The sequence below is a fragment of the Chiloscyllium punctatum genome, chromosome 6, assembly GCF_047496795.1.
Source record: "Chiloscyllium punctatum isolate Juve2018m chromosome 6, sChiPun1.3, whole genome shotgun sequence".
Lineage (NCBI taxonomy): Eukaryota > Metazoa > Chordata > Chondrichthyes > Orectolobiformes > Hemiscylliidae > Chiloscyllium > Chiloscyllium punctatum.
This window is the reverse complement of record NC_092744.1, coordinates 29,854,080-29,876,287: the sequence shown is the minus strand read 5'-3', so window position 1 is coordinate 29,876,287 and position 22,208 is coordinate 29,854,080. Positions and strand designations below refer to the sequence as shown.

At 41.3% G+C, this 22,208-nt stretch overlaps 1 protein-coding gene across 22 annotated transcripts in view; it reads right to left on the bottom strand.

The window, feature by feature from the left end:
• Positions 1-17,623, bottom strand: part of LOC140478823 (disks large homolog 1) — a 459,945-nt gene extending 442,322 nt beyond the window's left edge. For 9 of the 22 annotated variants that reach the window (XM_072572237.1, XM_072572240.1, XM_072572246.1 and 6 more), the window contains exons 1-2: positions 16,599-17,622; positions 16,190-16,321 (exon numbers count right to left, since the gene is read on the bottom strand). In XM_072572237.1, coding sequence (XP_072428338.1) covers positions 16,190-16,321; positions 16,599-16,617 — 151 coding nt within the window. In that variant the 5' untranslated portion in view covers positions 16,618-17,622. Of the gene's footprint in view, positions 1-16,189; positions 16,322-16,598 lie in introns of all 22 variants that reach the window. The other 13 variants (XM_072572248.1, XM_072572249.1, XM_072572254.1 and 10 more) reach the window with 3 other exon arrangements.
• Positions 17,624-22,208: the final 4,585 nt, after the last annotated feature.

Genomic DNA, 22,208 nt, shown 5'->3' with positions numbered 1-22,208 from the left:
ATCATTTTTATTACAGTAATTACTAAATAAATCCAAACTTTGCTCAAGTTAAGAATCTCAAATTCTTGAGACAGCCAACAATTTTTAAGTAACAAAATAAACGAATGCTAAAAGACTACAACATTCACTTGCAACTCTCAGAGTTTCAGAAGCAACATCTATCCACTAAGCCATTAGGACTAGCATTTACTTAGTCTGTGTTTAATCCTAACAACAAAGCCATACAATTACATTGAAGGATATGAACATTGGTATGTGCATAGAGATAAATGCAGCAAGAGATCTATGGGATGGTGAGTCTAAAATGCACAATAGGAGGAAAAGCCATAGTTGTCTTCTCTCTGCTTCCATCTTGAACTGCACAAGTCAAAATTCTCTCACTATTTTCAATGAAATTAAAAGCGTCCTGAAAATACTTCAAACAAAATTTGTGAATTGGCAGCATCTGAAGTGGCTTTCTTTCCCTGTGGATGCTACACTTAAGCAGTTTTCTGCACTGACTGACCAAATTAATTCAAACGTCTTTAAAAAGATCAGTTCATTCCGAAAAACTGCTGAAATTTCAGAAATCTAATTTACCAGGGCATCATACTATGAACATTTTAAATGTATTCATAACATACTTTTCATATCCTCAGGATATCCCAAGACAATTCACAACCAACTTACTTTTATAGTGCATGCCCGGTCATGCCAGCTAACAGTATCCAAAACAAATAGCAATAAAAAGATGAGAAACTAGCTAATCTGTTTGGTGGCATGGGTCAAGACAATTTTTGGTCAGCATGCACAAAACATTCCCTGCACTTACACAAATATAGCCGAGAATCCTTTATGTCCACCTGAACAAACAATAGGATTTCTAATAAACATCAAGTAAAAATGCAACAACTCCATGAAACCCACTTCATTTAAGTGCCACTATAATGCACTAATATGCAAAGCTAGATTAAGTGCTCAAGTTCTGAATTTAATAAACTTGAAACCCTGCCAAGTTTTTCACCTATTGAGATAAGGAGCAAACCTTGACCTACTCTTGGGAAATAAGGCAAGGTGACTGAGGTGTCACTGGGAGAGCACTTTCGGCCGAGTGATCATAATTCTATTAGTTTTAAAATAGCTCTGGAAAAGCATAGATCTGATCCAAAAGTCAGAGTTCTAAATTGGAGGAAGGCCAATTTTGACGGTATTTAACAAGAACTTTCAAAAGTTGATTGTGTGTGTGGGGACGGCAGGGGTGGCGCTGGATATTCATAGATTAAGGATCAGCTGAAAGTGAAAGGCCTTCAAAAAAAAAGATAATGAGCGTCCAGGGACAGTATGTCCCTGTTAGGATGAAGGGCAAAGCAGGTAAGTGTAGGGAATACTGGATGCCTGGAGAAATTGAGGTTCTGGTCAAGAAAAAGGAGGAAGCATACGCCAGGTATAGACAGTGGGGATCGAGTGAATCCCTAAAGAAGTAGAAAGACAGTAGTAATGTACTAAAGATGGAAATTAGGAGAGCAAAGAGGAGGAATGAGATAGCTTTGGCAAATAGAGTTAAGGAGAATCCAGAGGGTTTCTACAAGTACATTAAGGGCAAAAGAGTAATGAGGGAAAGAATAGGGTCCCTGAAAGATCAGCAAGGCTGACTAAGTGTGGAACCAGAGGAGATGGGGAGATACTAAATGCATGTGTTGCATCAGTGTTTACTGTGGAGAGGATATGGAAGCTAGAGAGCGTGGGGAAATAGCATTATCTTGAGATGTGTCAACATTTCAAAGGAGGAAACAATGGACATCTTAAAATGCATAAACACATAAATCCCCAAGACCTGATCAGGTGTACCCTAGAACTTTGTGGGAAGCTAGGGAAGTGATTGCTGGGCACCTTGCTGAAGTATTTGTACGATTGATAGCCACAGGCAAGATGTTAAAAGGCTGGAGGTTGGCTAACATGGTGCCATTATTTAAGGAATAGCCAGGAATTATAGACCAGACAGCCTGACATCAGTGGTGACAAAGTTATTGAAAGGGATTCTGAGGGACAGGATTTACATGTACTTGAAAAGGCAGGCACTGTTTAGGGATAATCAACATGACTTTGTATGGGAGAAATCGTGTCTCACAAATTTGATTGAGTTTTTTGCAGAAGTGAAGAGGATTAATGAAGGCACAGCTTTAGATGTTGTCTATACAGACCTCAACAAGATATTTGACAAGGTTCGACAAGGTAGACTGGTTAACAAGGTTAGATCACGTGGAATAGAGGAAGAACTCGTTGTGTGGATACAAAATTGACTAAAAGGGAAGAGACGAGAGTGGTGATGGAGGGATGCCTTCCAAACTGGAGGCCTGTTACCTGCAATGTGCCATAGGCATCACTGCTAGGTCCACTGCTTTACGTCATCTATATAAATGATTTGGATGTGAATATAGGAGGTATTGTTAGTAAATTTGTACATGAAACCAAAATTGGTGGCGTACTGGACAGCGAAGATTACCTCACAATACAACACGTTCTTGAAGGAGTGGCACAAAGTTTAATCTAGATAAACGTGAGGTGTTACATTTTGGCAGGGCAGGACTTAAATGCTTAATGGTAAAGCCCTGGGGAAGGTTACTGAACAAAGGAAACTTGGAGGACAAGTTCATAGTTCTTTGAAAATGAAGTCACAGGTAGACAGAGTAGTGAAGGTGGCATTTGACACGCTTGCGATTATTGGTCAGTGCACTGAGTATAGGAGTTGAGAGATCATGTTATGGCTGTACAGTACATAGGGTAGGCCACATCTGGAATACTGCATTCGATTCTGGTCTCCATGCTATAGGAAGGATGTTGTTAAACTTGAAAGAGTTCAGAAAAGATTTACAAGTATGCTGCCAGGGTTGGAGGTTTTGAGCTTTAGGGAGAAGCTGAATAGGCTGGGGCTATTTTCTTCAGAGCTTTGGAGGGTGAGGGCTGACTTTATAGAGGTTTATAAAATCATACGGGGCATGGATAGATTGAATAGTCAAGGCCTTTTCCCCAGGGTAGGGCAGTCCAAAGGGCATAGATTTAAGGTGAGAGTGGAAAGATTTAAAAGGAACCTCAGGGCAACCTTGTCCTGCTGAGAGTGGTGCATGTATGGAATGAGCTGCCAGAGGAAGTGGTGGAGGTAGGTACAATTACAAGTTAAAAAAGGTATCCGGACCAGTATATGAATAGGAAGGGTTTGGAAGGAAATGGGGCAAATGCTGACAAATGGGACTAGATTAATTTAGGATATCTGATTGGCATGGACGAGTTGGACCGAACAGTCTCTTTTCAAACTGTACACCTCTATGACATTTGACAGTAACAGCTTCACCAGACTGATGGGCATGTGGAGAAACTTAAAAGGCTAGACTCGCCGTCAATGACTAAGCCTCAAGTTAACAGTACTTACCCAAATCTTAAATATTTGGATACTGGGATTTGCCATTAAGCAATATTCCCACATCGTGCTTTATTCATTGATCCAACTCTCACTGCAAAACAACTCCTTTCAAAGTCCACACAAGACTGTAATTTAGAAACATTCTTATCTTGCCTCCATCTCAGTGAATTTCAGATGTCTGCACTACCTTCACCAGCCTTTCAAACCATGTACATGGCATTGTGCCAACAGTGCCTCACTCCATTTGCAAATTGTTCAGACCATTGATGATTTTTCATTTTACCACCATCATTTTTGGTTTGAAGCTATGACTATGAGCCAAGAACTGAAGATAACCCTTTGAATGCGAGCAGCAGCTTGTATTAAAGAACAAAGCATATTTAAACTGAGTATATACACCTCATTTATTTTCCCCTGTAATTTATTCCTTTACTGTGTCTGTTTGGTTGTCGTCTTTGAGAGAGAGTGGGGGCTTGAAATAAAGAGGAAGACATTTAAACAAGGTAATTGAATTACTTTGCTAAAGTTTCTGCATTGTTAACAAATTGTGAAGTCCTTTGTTTGAGATATAACCCAATGTCTAGCATCAATTATTCAACAAGCCCAGTTATGAACCACTCGAGCCAATTTTGAGGGTCACAGTATTTTAATTTTGCTGTGTTATGAATACTGGGACAGGGAGGCCGATTCGATTTGGCAGTCTGTGTTGTAACATAATACAATATCAAATACTGTTATGGTTGGTATGCTTAAATCTTTATTATCTAGCACAATACACCACAAATATTTAATTTTCTGAAAAAGTGAAAATTTCTGATAAATGCAAGGTGCTGCATTTTGGAAAGACAAATCAGGGCTGCACTTATACACTTAGTGGTAAGGTTCTGAACAGTGTTGTCGAATAAACAGACCTTGGGTGCAGGTGCATAGTGCCTTGAAAGTGGAGTCGCAGGTAGCGTTTGGTGCGCTTGCCTTTATTGGTCAGTTTATTGATTATATGAGTTGGGATGTCATGTTGTGGCTGTAGAGAATATTGGTTAGGCCACTTTTGGAATATTATGTGCAATTCTGGTCTCCTTGCTATGGGAAAGGTTGGGAAAATTAAGAGGGTTCAGAAAAGATTTACAAGGATGTTGCCAGGGATGGAGAGTTTCATCTACAGGGAGAGGCTAAGTAGGCTTGGGCTATTTTCCCTGAAGCGAAAGCAGAGGGGTGACCTTATCGAAGTTTATAAAATCATGAGGGCCATGGATAGGGTGAATAGACAAGGTCCTTCCCCCAAGGTAAGGAAGTCCAAACTAGACAGCATAGGTTTAAGGCAAGAGGGAGAAGATTTAAAAGGGACCTAAAGGATAACCTTTTCATGCAGACAGTGGTGCGTGCATGGAATGAGCTGCCAGAGGATGTGGTAGAGGTGGGTACAATTACAACGTTTAAAAGGCATTTGGATGTATATGAATGGGAAGGGTTTAGAGGGATATGGGCTGAATACTGGCAAACGGGACTGGATTAATGTAGAATAACAAAGTCAGCATGGATGAGTTGGGCCAAAGAGTCAGTTTCCATGCTGTACAACTCTATGGCTGTATGAGCAGGGAGCAAGGTTGTAAGGAAGCATCTCATACAAACACTTAAACAGTTCTCTGCTACTCCATACCCTGTATCAATACCAACTTAATGCAAATACTGTTGAAACCCTAATCCCTTTCATTTATACGGTGATGCAAACACCAATAAAAGATCAAGATTCATAACATGAGCATAACCAGAACAAAAACATGCCACCCGAACCTAAACAGAAAATAAAAAAGCTGATAACTAAAACTATGTTTTATGGAACAGCTGAAAAGCCAAGACTGATGGAAGGAATTCCAAACCTCAGGGCAAAATGATTAAAACCTCAGCTTCCAACAATATTCAATACACTAAAGGTGGGGTATCCACAAGAGGGTAAGTTCTTGGAATACAGAATTCTGAGAATTGTTTAGAGCTCAAGGTGAGACAGCTAGGCAGCAGTGAGGCTAACGAAAGATTTGAACACGAGAGTTTTAAATTTGAAGCAAGCACTTGTGAACTGGAGGCAGATCAACAAAGACAAGGATCATGGGTAAACAGAACATGAAGTCAATTATGATACAGGTAGCAGATAAAAATTTAGGTTACGGAGGGACAATGGTAGATGGATACATCCAAGAAAGCATCAAGGACTTATGCAGTCATAGAGATGTACAGCATGGAAACAGACTCTTCGGTCCATTTCATCCATGTGACCAAATATCCTAACATAATCTAGTCAGCACCTGGCCCATATCCCTCAAAATTCTTCCTATTCATATCCCCATCCAAATGCCTTTTAAATATTGCAATTGTACCAGCCTCCTCCACTTCCTCTGGCAGCTCATTTCATACACGTACCACCCTCTGCAGAAAAAAGGTTGCCTCTTGGGTCTCTTATATTCTTTCCCCTCTCACCCTAAACCTATGCCCTGTAGTTCTGGACTCCCCCACCCCAGGGAAAAGACTTTGTCTATTTATCCTATGCATGCTTCATGATTTTATAAACCTCTATGAGGTCACCCCTCAGCCTCCGACGCTCCAGGGAAAAACAGCCCCAGCCTATTCAACCTCTCCCTCTAGCTCAAATCCTCCCACCCTGGCAACATCCTTGTTAATCTTTTCTAAACTCTTTCATGGCATCCTTCTGATAGGTGGCCTAAATAATGTCCTGTACAGCTGAAACATGACCTCCCAAGTGCTGTACTCAATAAAGGAAAGCATACCAAATGCCTTCTTCACTATCCTATCTACCTGAGACTGTATTTCATTTAGAAAATAATGGATCAAAAATAAAAAAAGCTATCTTAGACAGTGCATTACAAATTCAAGCTTTCTAATAAGTTTGTATATCCATCAGAACAATTACAAATCTTTCAGGAAAAAAAAAGTGATTTCAGGCTCAAGTCAGACAATTTTAAGACTCATTTTTTGGCCTAATAATATTTAGTTGTGTAATATTGACTATTACTGACCCGACCAAATCAGGAAATCAAAAATAAAAAGGGATAAATAATATCCAGAGACAGGTAAGGGCAGAAAGGCAAGAGGAAGAATGAGAATTATTCAGCCTATATCCAGCATGATACAATCTGCATTCATTTGGTACACCATAATCAAGAAGAGACGTGAAGAGGTGCACTGGACTTCCAGCTGAGTAGCACACTGAAATACAGCAGGAATGCGTGTGCTACAAGTGCACAAAGATGGTCATTTAATATTAATTCCTTGAAGGAAGCAGCAAAAATAAAGCTACATTAAAAATACAGATGCTGTAAAAATCTTTGGGAGCCAGAAGGCCACACAGATTTGGTACACAGAGTGAGCAAATCAAACAGGCAAGGGAGGGTGAGAAAGCACAGGATAGACAGACAAATGGATTATCGATCGTAGACAAAGGAGGAAGAGAAGCTAGATGGGTAATAGTAGGGAGTTGAAAATGGATTGCCTCTATTCAACACAACTCACTGTGATAGGTTCTGGGATATGGGTATCAGCAATAGACATAGAAAAGGGTGCTCACGTCCTGAAATTGGTGGGGGGGGGGGGGGGTGGGGAGCGGTTGCAGTGGATAGAAGCGTGGACAAGGGAGACATCATCATTGGTAGGTAGATTACTGCACTCAATATGGAGATCAGATCCTTAGTTACTTGCAGTATAGATTACACAGGATACTGAGCATTGTTTTAATAAGGGAAGGTTGTGTCAGAATACTAAGTTAATTTGCAGGGAAAATAACAAGAAGGATTTTATTTTTAATTTATTCATTTTGTGGGATATAGGCATCGCTGGTTGGCCAGTATTTATTGCCCATCCCGAGCTGCCCTTGAGAAGATGGTGGTGAGCTGCCTTCTTCAACCACTGCAGTCCACCTGCAGGGAGTTGACCCACAATGCCATTAGGGAGGGAACTCCAGGATTTTGAACCAGCAAGAGTGAAGGAACTGCAACTTATTTGCAAGTCAGGATGGTGAGTGATTTGGAGGGGAACTTGAAGGTTGTGGTGTTCCCATATAGCTGTTGCCTTTGTCCTTTTAGATGGAAGTGGTAATGGGTTTGGAAGGTGCTGCCTGAGGATCTTTGGTGAATTTCTGCAGTGCATCTTTTGGATGGTACATGCTGCTGCTACTGAGCGTCAGTGATGAAGGGAGTGGAAGCAGTGTCAAGCAAGCTGATTGCTTTGCCGTGAGTGGTGTCAAGCCTCTTGAGTGTTGTTGGGGCTGCACTCATCCAGGCAAGTGGAAAGTATTCCATCACATCCCTGACTTGTGCCTTTTAGATGGTGGACAGGCTTTGAGGAGTCAGGAGGTGATTTACTCGCTGCAGCATTCCTAGCTCCTAACATGCTCTTGTAACCACTGTGTTTATGTGGCAAATGCATTTGAGTTTCTGGTCATTGATACCCCAGATGTTAATAGTGGGGTATTCAGTGATGGTAACATCATTGAATGCAATGGGGTGATGTTTAGACTCTCTCTTATTGGTGACGGTCATAGCCTGCCACAAATGTTACTGGCTACTTCTCAGCCCAAGCCTCGATATTGTCCAGACCTTGTTGCATTTGAACATGAACTGTTTCATTATCTGACGAGTGGCAAATGGTGCTGAACATTGTGAAGTCATTGGCGAATATCCCTACTTCTGACCTTATGTTGCAGGAAAAGTCATTGATGAAGCAGCTGAAGACGGTTGAGCCTAGGACACTACCCTGAGGAACTCCTGCATACATGTCCTGCACCTGAGATGACTGATCTCAAACAATTAATGGCTGGTGTTCAGTTGATGCTGTATAATCTCCTATTGAAAGCCACAAATAACATTCTGCCAGACAGGATCTTAAAAATTAAATGTCATGGGATACAGGGGAATGTGGAGATTTGGACCCAGTGACAGGAAACAAAGATAAACAGTTGACAGATGTTTTATGAACGGAAAGTGGTTTCCAGTGGTGTTCAATGCTGGGTGCCTTGCTACTTGTGTGTAAAAAGCTTAAACTTAATGTGGGAGACATGATTGGAAAATATGTCGACAAAAGCTATCTGGGTAGTTGTTAGCAAAGAACAAGTGCAAGGTAATATCAATGGTTTAAGTGAGCAGAAAAGTGGCAAATGGAATTCAATCCAGAAAAGTGCAAGGCAAGGGAATACACAATCAATAAGGGTATCTAGAGAAAATTGAGACACCATGGAGTGCAGATCCATAGGCCCCTGAAGGTGGAAGGACAAGCAGATAAAAGGTGGTAAAGAAAGTATTACATGGGATGTTTTCCTTCATATACTGAAGCAATGTCCAATTGCAGCAAGATCTTAAAATTAAACAGCAATATTAAAATCAATATTCTAGTGGTTACCATTCACCAGAAATTGAACTGGAGTCACAAACATACTGTGAATACAAAAATGTTGGAGGCTACGAATGCTATGGCAAGTAACTCACCCGGTTCCCCAAAGTCTGAACATCACATACAAAGCACAAGTCAGGACTGTAATGGAATTCCCCCCACCTGCCTGGAGGAGTGCAGCTCCAATTCCACAAGCAGCTTCACTTCATCCCCAAATCGCAACCTAGGTGATTGGCAGCAATCCACAAACATTTATTCCTCCACCAACTGCACACTGCAGCACATTATATACCATCTACAAAATGCACTGCAAAAATTCACCAAGACTCTTCAGCAGCAGTTTCCAAACTCCACAACTTAATTGCTTTCTGGAAGGAAAGGACAGCAGATTTATGGGAACACCACCACCTGCAAGTTCTCCATTAAGTCACACATCATATTTTGGAAACCTACTGCTGTTCCTTCATTATTGCTTGACCAAACTCCTAGCACTCCATCCTACCAATATTGTGGGTGCACCTACACTAAATAGACTGTAGCTCACCACCTTCTCATGTTTACTAAATGCTCGACCAGTCAGTGAAGTTCACATCTTATGAGAAAACAATAAAAAGATTAAATTTTGCTTCATTCCATAAAGCTGCTTTGGTGAGAACACTGGAATGGGGAGTAACAGAACTAAGTCTAATAAACATGGAACTTCTTGTCATTTCACTTCCAACCAGGAAACATAGGACAGAAAAAAAAAATCTAAAATGAGTAAGAATCTGTCTATAATTTGGAGCTGCAATAAAACATCCTAATACAATTAACTTAATTTGTACACATCTGCTCAATTCAGGAGTCTCAAAAACTCAGCTGACTTTCCTTAGCTGGTGTGCATTCACTGTACTATACAGAATAACTGCAACTTTGCATCCAGAAGTCAACACTTCAAACCTACACTATAAATACTGCTATGGAGAGTATCATTTGTCATTACATACAGTCGAACAAAAATAAATTGACCACTAAACAACCAGCAACACATGAAACCTTAATAATGAATTGCTTATATCATATTTCATCCAAGAAAACCACATTGTGAGGAACAACTTCTTTTTCCTGGGGGGGGCAGGGGGGGGGGGGGGGGGGGGGGGGGGTTGTGTCTTCGTCTGAATTCATTAAGTACCAGAAAACTCCTTTCTGTGCCTAAAGCATTACAAAACAATTCAAAACCAACCATCTAACTTTACATCTCATAATAGTTACCATTGAAGAGTACCTGAGAAACCAAATTCCACATATTGTCCTTGTCTTCTATGGCCCAATACCATTCCTAATCCAAAAAAAAATCAACCAGTTCTCTTCTGAAAACAGTAAGTTAAAACTTAAGTATATTTGCGAGAAATCTATTCCACTCCATTGCAAGTTAGAAATATCATTCATTTCCAGGAATTTGTTCATACATGTTCTTTTTAAAAATGGGGGAAAAAAGAACTGAAGGACACTCAAGATTATACAATGTGAATAACAAAATCCTACTAATACATAAATCAATCATAAATATACCCCTATATGGAAGTGGGCTGGGTGGATTTCAACTTAGTAAAATAGCTTGCAGGAGAAATGAAAAGGAAGCTGGCAGGTCAGATATTATGCTACTTGAAAAGGTTCCCCACATTCTATTCAATCATACTGGAATCCTTCAAATTCTCATTAGCATTAAGAAAATGGATTTTAGAAGGACGGTTGATTCCTTTCAAGTACTATTTCCCCCCCAAAAGCAATACATAACAGATGCTGTGATCGAAACCAATTGGCTCATGAACAGAGCATAGGATTTCAACTGCAGTGTGATATCCAATTACAGTGCAAGGAAACAGCATACCCTGTTACATTTAGCAAAGATAATTCTATATTACCAACATCTCTCCATCATCCACTCCCTCAAAAAAGCCATATCTAATTTCATATATGGATTTTCAGTGCATTCTCCCTGAACACAGGAGTAACAGAACCAGTCAATCTTACAATACAGAAGGCCAATCAATCCACTATACTTCAAAACTCAGCATGTGTAAGCCACCAGAGTGGGAAGAGCACTCAAGATTATACAATATGAATAACAAAATTGTACTAATACATAAACCTATCATAAAACTACCTTTACATGTGAGAAGAAGCAAAGGTTTCAACACAAGGTTAGTAGTTTTAAAACAAGAGGTATAGTTTGGTTAGTGAACATAAATAATAGATGAATATGCATTTGGACAAGTTAGGATATTGGCAGCAAGATATAAACTCCGTCTCATGAGGTTCAGGATAGAAGCTGATCAGAAAACACTGGATCAGTAGAAAGGAATTAGCAGTTGAGCAGAGGCACAAACAGGCTCAGATAGTGTTAGAAATAAATGGCCTTGGTGGCAGAGGAGATATGGAGTCAAGAGCTCAAATAGGGCACCATGGCTGCAAATATTCGGTTTCAGCCAAAGGCTGTTGCCAGGAAGAGCTATCTAATTAGTCTTAGGAGAAAGGTGAGGACTGCAGATGCTGGAGAGTCAGAGTTTATAAATGGTGGTCAGGCAGCATCCGAGGATCAATGGATTCAACGTTTTGGGCATAACCCTTCTTCAGGACTGGGAGGAGTCCTGAAGAAGGGTTGTGCCCAAAATGTTGATGTTCTTGCTCCTCGGATGCTGCATGACCTGCTGTGCTTTTTCCAGCGCTACATTTTGTCAACTTCATCTAATTAGCCTGAGTAACTATTCCTTCTGCATTTTTTTTAAAGTGCGTATCCAGGTCCCTTTAAATTTTGGAAAGTAACATCCCTGAACTGAGTTATTTCTTCCTCACTTCAAAACAACATATTTTCTATGTTTAATTAGTAATATAATGTCCACTTAAATTAAAAAGTGGAAAATCTCACGCTACAAAGCGGAACATTCACATTACAAATGAATGAGATGCTATCTATAGAAAAACAACAAGGCTAAAGATGCTCCACAATTCAAAATGAATGGTATACACTGCCAATCTTTATCAAAACTCTGACATCCTTGACTGGTGTGCAAGTTCCTGTCAAATAATTAAAATACAATAAACAGAGCAGACATCTCATTGCACGTGGAATGCTTTATCTCTGTTTGATAAACCAAGCACAGACTGTGCATTATTTAAACATATATTGCATATAAACATAATTACTCAGTATAGAAATCATTCCATTGTAGACAAGTTAGAATTTTCTATAGTTACTAAACAAATATGCACTTATTCCCTCACCCTCCCAAAAGAACAGCAACTAAACTAAGTTAGAACAAATGGAACAGTTAAGGATGCAAAGTTCAAACTCAATGGTGAAATTCTCTTGGAATTTTCCAACAAGTTTGCCAACTATTAAATAAAAGCACATTAACAATGGACTCCACCATACATTCCATCAGCTATTTGAATTTGTTTTGAAAATTCCTAATACAGCAAAAACAATAACCTGATAATGCATCAAAAGTCAACATACCTTCAGGTCCTATGTCATGCAGCATATTCAGAACAGAAATGGAAATGCAACACCACAATAGTAAGAATAAATGTTAAAAAGAATCACAACTTCATTATAACAGATATTCATCAGTAAACTGAAAGCTGTAGTCCAATTAAGGGTCCAGCAGCATACGCACAGCTTTGCGATCAAAAAGGTATCACCTGAAACCTTTAATGGATTACTGCCATGCAATTTACCATGACACATCCGTCACCTTCAATTACAACAGGGTGGTTCATTACAGAATGTCCCAATTTCAATCATTTGTCAATTTACATTTTAAGTTAGATAATTGTCCCAAAATGCATCGACTTTATTTGATTGACTTATTCACTAAACAAGTCTGGCTAGTTTTTCTTAATGATCATTCCAAATTGTTTTAATTTAGATTTCTAGTATTTACAATTGATAATTTATAATAGCAACATCAACTACCCTGATAATATGAAGATCCAAAAGATTAACGCAGCCTACAAAACCATACTTCCAGTTTAAAATGCATTAATACTAACTGTAAAAGAGGGACAGTCACAAATAGTTAGCAAATAGGTTTTCTGAAGTTATACAGTGGGTCTAAAAATAGATCAAAGATTTAGTTTCTATCAACCCTGCCAAAAAATTCAAGTCAAATACATGTGAACTCAATGTAATTTCATGGGCAAGGCAAGGTAGGTGCTGCCAAATATAGGACACAAGAAAACTCTCCATCTAGCCCACACTATTTGTTAGATGCACTCCATTCTCCTAATTTTGTAAAATCACTCAATCTGCACCTCTTTACAGGTGAGTTTATTCCTCTATTTTGAATAAAGACCAAGAACCCAGTCTTTATATTTTAGGTCCTTGGAACCCAATTCATAGCTGGTATCAATGGACTTTAATATTAGTCAATTGGAATAATGCCAAGAAATCAGTTTTGCACATAAATTGTTTTTTTTTTCATTTTGTAGATCTTACACCAGGATTTTGACTAATGGGAGACTCAATGGGTGGCATTATCTCTTTCCTGAAATGCAGAACATGGGCAAATTAGTAAGGAATGCAAAAGGTGCAAGCCACAATAAAGCTAGACATGCTGACTTCCTTGGAGGAGCTAAACATGCTGGTTGATTGAAAGCTAAAGGAAGACAACAGGAAACCTTCAGTTAATTCATAAAAAATTAATTTGGGTTTGCACTGGTACAGAAAGCTACATTAGCATCACCAATTTGCCTTTAAAAAAACACTCAAGGTATAACTCAGATACAGTTCTCCCATTCTTGCCACACCATCCCAAATTAGCATGTGCTATTTAGCTTATCAAAACATAAAACCCATAAACAACTTTCTGAAATCGACTGCATCTCTTCTTTATAATTGATAGTTTAATATCAAAAGGCAACTTAATTTATACTATTTGTAATGAAAATGGCTCTGCAGAAGAAAACTATCTTTAAAGAAATACCAATAAGACAAAATATGCAAAAGTAGGAACATTAACAATATTGTTTATTCATTTCTTTAGGTTTGTGTTGATTACAGCAATGCAAATCATATCTTGCTTTCTTCATTTTGTCCCAAGTACTAAATTCTTGGCTGAAATTATATTTTGGTCCCTACATTAACTAGCCCCAACAGCAAAATATTTCTTCCTCAAACTCTAATGCAAACAAGTTTACTTAATATATTTAACACTTGACATTAAAAGTTTACCCCCAACCATCCAGCTGCAGTTTTTACATTTTCTAAAAGAAACAAATTTTTCGTAGAGTCTTCTGCTCAAGTCAGAAAACAAGATATCCAAAAGATGATGGTGTTTCATAACTATAGTTACAGCCCAAGCAACAATCTTGCCAATTTACAACATGAAATGAACTACTTTAATCACCTTGGGTGGTGGGGGGCCAGCAATGGAGGAGGAAGGATGTGCACAAAGCAGGGCAGCAGATCCAGAACTCTACAGTAACCTTCATGTAATCTACACCTGCCCATAACAAAGAAACTTGCCTCTATTACTGTTTCCACATTAACAACTGAACTTTAACATTCCTGACTATCCATACACAAGTTTTAATAGTTTATCATTGCATACATTTTAGGGAAAAGAGTCAAGTCCTCACCTAAACTTATTCCTGTCTGTTCCTTCAGTTAAGTGCTCCGGTAACCCTAATTCCATGCCACTTGTCATGCTGACTATTGTACTGTCAACAAATTCAATGCAATTTTCTTGTGTCCATAATTTAAATATAACAGTAAAACTGATTCAAACAATAAGATGCAACACACCATTTATAAATCTTTACTGAGCCAATCATTTCACCTTTAGTTTTGTTTACTACACAACCAAATTTCCATTCAATTACTTTTCAAAACCTGTTTTGTTAGAAATAACGTACACATTTGCAGCAAAGTCATGTCACCATCAGGTGGTGTCTATTCACGTGTACTTTCTAGAGAAAGTCTATGCTCGTCAGCCAGTTTTGGCTGGAAGTGATGACAAGCCTACCAGATTTCCTGATGGGTCTACTCCTTCAACTAGAGGATCCTAGTAGCCAGAGGAGCAGTTTATCTATGAACCACTTAAAACATCACTATGCTGCAATCGCTTGCTTTTCTTTATAGTTACATTCACATTTGGATGGAGATCACATCTCCACAGTACATTTGGAATCTTCTGCTAACCAATAAGACCTACTAGACACTAGTATTATTTAGTCAACAATGACAATTTAATACTACAATACAACTTTTGCTTGTCAGAGCCATTTAATGTTATTGGTTTGCTAGTGAACACTTGAAAGATTGACTTTTGACAGTGACTGAACCTTTTATATTCATTTTAGGATTATAACTATAATTAAACAGTGAAATGTACCTCATTTCATTGATATCAGCACTAACAGCCATTAAGTGCTGCGGCTTGACCAACAAATGCCAGCTGGCCAGAATGCTCACATCCCACAAATAAATAAAATGTCAATGTTAAAATTATTTTCGTTTATGTATTTGAAGGTTCAATGCAAAGTAAGTTACAGCTGAAGACAACAGAGATAATTTTCTTTGCAATATTATTATATTTTTTCCTCTTCCACACCATCAAGATGATTTTAATCAACTGCACTATACTCCATCCAGAGTGTGGACTGCTAATTAAATTGAAGCATCAATAAGTTTTGAAATCAGGAAAGGAATTTCCCATTTTGCAAAATCTAAATTTGACATCCAGAATAATAAGGCAACTCCCATTACCCTTGCTACTACTTAAAAACCATTAGTTATCAAGAAGTAATTTAAATCATTCGGCTTTCCTTAAAATGTCTGGGAGTACTTCCTTCAGCACCACTTCTACGCGTGTCCAACTCAAACAGAGGTGACACAGCCGAAACTGTTTACATCCATAAATCACGCCCCTTCCTCCATAATGCTTCCTGTTCACCGCACACAAACTGCCCAAGTGCTCCTGAATGCAACCGAATCGCTTCATGCACGTTGAAATCTGATCGTTCAACACTATAGGCATAGTTCATTGGAAACGCTGCACTCTTGTTGCCGTTCATTTCAGTGCTACGGCGTTAAAAATGACGTGACAACGTCCTTCAGGTATTTCCAATGACACTTGACTATTCTCACTTTCTCGCCTCTCCGTGGTTCACAGACAGAATCGCAAGGCAACAGGTTGTCAGCTTACGGCGAGAGAATGGTATCGTGATCGGATAAGAGAAGCCATGGGATGCCTGCGTTGTTAAAACGTCAAACCTCTATCTCTGTCCGGAATGTTTAAGTTCTGATGTTCAGAACAACCCATTGGTATTGTTAACAGTTCTTATCGGCTGATGCTGTTGTTAACCCGAAAACTAATAAGTGAAGGCTTGATGTAGAGCGGTTTACGTACGTACCTATTAATGCTTGAAAGAGATTACTGCGGAATATGTTGATAACTCTCTCGATGGAGGCACGAAGCTGACGGTCTTCAGTCTTGCCGAGCTTGGCGCGATAATTCTCCAGGAGCTTCAGAGCTCGCTGAGCATCTGAGCAGAGACAGGGGGCAAAAATAGTCACACACTTAACGATCATTACTGGCCCGATCCCGCAACAACTCACGAGTTACAACGCAGTTCAACTTTGTCCAGCCTTTAGCACTAGGCAGAAAATTGCAAAGATTTCCTGCATTAAAATCGGTTCGTCTTAAAGTTCGTTTCAATGGCGTTAAATACAAAGTGTCACCGTACTTTGAAAACTTTCATTAAATGATTATCCTTATATTAAGGTTAAATTAAGTTCAAAGTTTAACATGTTGAAACTCACCCTGCTTTCGAACCGGCATCGTCCTGTTTCAGATTTCCTTCACAGGTTAAAGTTCCTCCAGTTGGCAATTCCAGTTCTAAGTTACCCTCCGAAGAGTCTCCAGGAGGCAGGATCTTTTTTTTCCTTCTGCGCTTTCAGAAGGTCCTGACAATCTGCCAGAAACACAGGATCGCAACTTTTCCCTCCGACTCAAGAGGGATGTGTAAATGTTTAGTGCAATCGGTTTCACTGACAATCGATTTTCCTTCACAACAAACAGGCTGGGGCTTGTTTGGAGAATGGAAGGAGAGAGATATGTTTGGTTCCTTTTTAACATCAGCCCGTGTTTCCCTCCTGAAGTGGACTGACCGGTTTGTAAAGCATTGGCCTCAGGAGGACCACATCCTTGACTCTCTCCTTCCTCAGCCTGGAATACCGTATATGATCAGACAGTTCCTGCTGGTTTACCTTGCCCGGTCCCGGCTGGTCTGTCCTACTTGTTCAAGGTGACTGCAGGAGCCTATTTTGGGGAGGGGGTCCTTGAGGGTGACTCTCCTAGTGTCTGACCCTCACTCTCAGGGTCACCCACTGGATCCTTTGCTGGGTGTGGGGAATTTTTTTTGAGAAGGGGGTGTCCTTCCTCTCTCTCTGTCTGTCCTTTGCAGGGGATCCAGCGAGCGGCGGCCTCCCCCCAACCCCCTTATCTGCGCAGCCCAGAACGCGGGGCCGAGCGTTTCCCTGTCCCCGCCCCAGTCAGGCGGGTTCAGGTTCGGGTTCACGCTCCGGGCTCTCCTCCCTCCTGGGGAGGTGCAGTCGTTCGCTGACTCGCCGCCGGTGAACCACCTCCCCCCGCCTTCCCCCAAAGCCCTGGTCTCTGTCCCTACCCACCCCGAGAGGTGGGGCCCTGAGCCGGCCCGGGCACCTCGCTGCCGCTCCCACCAAAACAAACTTTCCCTGTCGCCGCCGCTGCTCCTCCTCCTATTCCCGGTCACTGCCGGAGAAATCCCAAACTTTCCCCCAAAATGGCGACCGGGACCGGGAATCTCCACCACCTGACCAGCCGCCCGCCAATCAGGAGGGAGACTGAGGAGCGGGGGCGGGGCCGAAGTTCAAGGAAGGCCGCGGTGATGCTGCAGAGCGGCGCGAGAGGGGCTCATCCCAGTTTTCAAACTGTAGACCTGTAACTCTCAACAGTCTACTTCAAAACTCAATCACTGTCCCCTCTCTCTCACACCCTGCTTCAAAACTCAATCACTGTCCCCTCTCTCTCACATCCTGCTTCAAAACTCAATCACTGTCCCCTCTCTCTCACACCCTGCTTCAAAACTCAATCACTGCCCCCTCTCTCTCACACACCCTGCTTCAAAACTCAATCACTGTCCCCTCTCACACCCTGCTTCAAAACTCAATCACTGTCCCCTCTCTCTCTCACACACCCTGCTTCAAAACTCAATCACTGCCCTCTCTCTCACACCCTGCTTCAAAACTCAATCACTGTCCCCTCTCTCTCTCACACCCTGCTTCAAAACTCAATCACTGTCCCCTCTCTCTCACACCCTGCTTCAAAACTCAATCACTGCCCTCTCTCTCTCACACACCCTGCTTCAAAACTCAATCACTGTCCCCTCTCTCTCACACCCTGCTTCAAAACTCAATCACTGTCCCCTCTCTCTCACACCCTGCTTCAAAACTCAATCACTGCCCTCTCTCTCACACCCTGCTTCAAAACTCAATCACTGTCCCCTCTCTCTCACACCCTGCTTCAAAACTCAATCACTGCCCTCTCTCTCACACCCTGCTTCAAAATTCAATCACTGCCCTCTCTCTCTCTCTCTCACCCTGCTTCAAAACTCAATCACTGCCCCCTCTCTCTCTCTCACCCTCCTTCAAAATTCAATCACTGCCCCCCTCACACCCTGCTTCAAAACTCAATCACTGCCCTCTCTCTCACACCCTGCTTCAAAATTCAATCACTGCCCCCTCTCTCTCTCTCTCACCCTGCTTCAAAACTCAATCACTGCCCCCTCTCTCTCACACAGCCTGCTTCAAAATTCAATCACTGCCCTCTCTCTCTCGCCCTACTTCAAAACTCAATCACTGCCCCCCTCACACCCTGCTTCAAAACTCAATCACTGCCCCCTCTCACATCCTGCTTCAAAACTCAATCACTGCCCTTTCTCTCTCACACACATCCTGCTTCAAAACTCAATCACTGCCCCCTCTCTCTCTCACACACACCCTGCTTCAAAATTCAATCACTGCCCTCTCTCTCTCTCTCACCCTGCTTCAAAACTCAATCACTGCCCTCTCTCTCACACCCTGCTTCAAAATTCAATCACTGCCCTCTCTCTCTCTCTCTCACCCTGCTTCAAAACTCAATCACTGCCCCCTCTCTCTCTCACACCCTGCTTCAAAATTCAATCACTGCCCTCTCTCTCTCGCCCTACTTCAAAACTCAATCACTGCCCCCCTCACACCCTGCTTCAAAACTCAATCACTGCCCTCTCTCTCACACCCTGCTTCAAAACTCAATCACTGCCCTCTCTCTCTCACCCTGCTTCAAAACTCAATCACTGCCCCCTCTCACACCCTGCTTCAAAACTCAATCACTGCCCCTCTCACTCACCCTGCTTCAAAACTCTATCACTGTCCCCCCCCACACACACACCCTGCTTCAGATGTCAATCATTGTCCCTCTCTCTCTCACACTGTGTCAAAACTCAATCACTGCCCCTCTCACTCACCCTGCTTCAAAACTCTATCACTGTCCCCCCCCACACACACACCCTGCTTCAGATGTCAATCATTGTCCCTCTCTCTCTCACACTGTGTCAAAACTCAATCACTGCCCTCTCTCTCATCCTGCTTCAAAACTCAATCACTGCCCCCTCTCTCTCAAACCCTGCTTCAAAACTCAATCACTGTTACCCCCTTTCTCTCCACCCTGCTTTAAACGTCAATCGTTGTCCCCCTCTCTCACACCCTGCTTCAAAACTCAATCACTGCCCCTCTCTCTCGCTCAACTCTGCTTCAAATCACAATCACTGCCCCTCTCTCTCATACCCTGCTTCAAACAGCAATCACAGCCCCCTTCTCACATCCTGCTTCAAAACTCAATCACTTCCCCCTCTCTCTCACATGCTGCTAACCTGGCTCACATGTTAGGTGAATTGGCCATGCTAAATTGCCCATAGTGTTAGGTGTAGGGGAATATGTCTTCGGAGGGTCGATGTGGACTTATTGGGCCGAAGGGCCTGTTTCCACACTGTAGGTAATCTAATCTAATCTAATTCTCTCTCACACACACACACATCCTGCTTCAAACATTGTCCCTCTCTCTCACACCCGTATCAAAACTCAATCACTGCCCCTCTCTCTCTCACCCTGCTTCAAAACTCAATCACTGCCTCTCTCTCTCACCCTGCTTCAAAACTCAATCACTGTCCCTCTCTCATATCCTGTCTCAAAACTCAGTCACTGTGCCCCCCCTCTCATACCCTGGTTCAAAACTCAATCACTGTCCCCCTCTTCACGCTGCTTCAAAATTCAATCACTGTCTCCCTAACCGTCTACTTCAAAACTCAATCATTGTCCCTCTCACACCCTGCCTCAAAACTCAATCATTATCTCGCTAACACCCTGCTTCAAAACTCAAATCACTATCCCTCATTTACATCCTGCCTCAAAACTCTTTGTCCCTCTTTCACTCACTGGCTCCAACTCAATTCCTCTCCCTTCCTCTAACCCTGGTATAGTCACTCCCACAGACCTTGGCTCCAACTCAATTGTATTGCTCACTGCTCAATCAGTATCCTTCCTTGACTCAATCATAATTTTGGAGTTACTAGTGGAGTATCAGAAGGATCAGTGTTGGAGCCACGATTATTTACAAGACCTATTAATAACTTGGATTACATAGGTAAATCTGCTTGCCCCAAGTTTGTAAATAACTCAAAAACAAACAAGTAGTGAGGAGATAATCAATCAATAGGGGGATATAGACAGGTTAGGTGGGCAAAGTTTAGCAGATGGGATATGTGAAGTAATGTGATGTTATGCTTTGGAAGGAAGAGCTGAATATTATTTAAATGGGGAATGACTGCAGAAAATTGCAGCATAGATAGCTTTGGGGATTCTTGTGCAAGAAACACAAAAAGCTAGCATACAGATTAAGCAGGTAACAGGGAAGTCAAATGGAATGTTGGCCTTTATTTCAAAGTGAATGGAGTATAAAAGTAGGAAGGTTTTGCTAAAACTATACAAAGCACTATTCAGACCACAGCTGGAAAATGACAAAAAGTTTTGGTCCCTTTATCTTAGGAAAATTATATAGGTATTGGAGGAAGTTCAGCAAATGTTCACAAGATTATTTTCAGAACTGGAGTGATTTTCGTCTGAGGTTATATTGAGTGGTTTGAACATATATTCATTGGTATTTTCAAGAATGAGAGGATAGTTTATTGAAACTTAGAATAGCAATTTATCATCACTTGTATTTATGAAAATACAGTGAGACATGTATAAATTGCTACAATTTTGGCACCATTTTAATTACAGAAATTAAAAAAAGAAATAATTGAGACAAAATTTGGACAAAGTTCATATTCTGTTCCCTCCACAGCTCCTGGGTTTCTGGGGTGGCTACGGGACACTGCTGCCATCAAAGCTGTCCCTGAGGCCATCAAAGCAAGGATTTCTGAACAGGACCCACACGTTGCCACTGTTGAAACTGACACCAAAGCCAATGCATCGCCGCCATAACAAGGAAGGACTGACTGGGCCCACCAAGTGACCAACGCTGATGCCGCTGCTCAAGCTGTCGCTATTTCAGTCGTGATGCCTATGAGGAACAACCTGGAACCACCATGCCTCCACCAGGAGTAATGCATTACACCCACCCATTGATTAAGCCATAGCCACTATGGCCAGGAGGAACAAACATTCAGATCCACCATACTGCTGCCGCCACAGAAGGCTCTTGCAACTGCAGCTACATGGAAGAAGAAAAGATGAACTTTTATAAGAAAACAAAATGAAGACACAAAACAACAAAAAAAGAACGCGGCCAGCCAGATGAGTGTGATCATATGGGCACCGAGCCCAAACACTTCCTACCCTGCCACTGCCGTCTTCTAACATTCTTAGGAGATTGACAGGGTAGATGCAGAGAGGTTGGTTCCCTTTCTGGGAAAAACCAAGAGCAAATGGCTGAATCTGAGAGTAAGGAGTTGCCCATTTAAAACAGGAAAGAGGAAGTTTTCTCTCCTAAGATAATCAATCTTTGGTACTATTAACTGCAGAGGGCTGTTGAGGCTGTGTCATTAAGTATATTCAAGACTGAAATAGATGGACTTAATCAGTGAGGGAATCAAAGTTTATGGGGATAAGACAAAAAGTGAAGCTGAGGATTATCAGATCAGCCATGATTTAATTCAAAGGCAGAACAGACTTGTTGACTGAATCGCTTACTTTTGCACTTGTATCTTACGTTCTTTGTTTAATCACTGTCCCACTCATCCTGCCCCTGACTCAATCACTCCATCCCTCTCTATTTCACCCTTCCCTCCCTCTAATCACATTATCTCTCATTATCTTTATCCCCAATCACTCTATCCTTCCCTCCATTTCTGA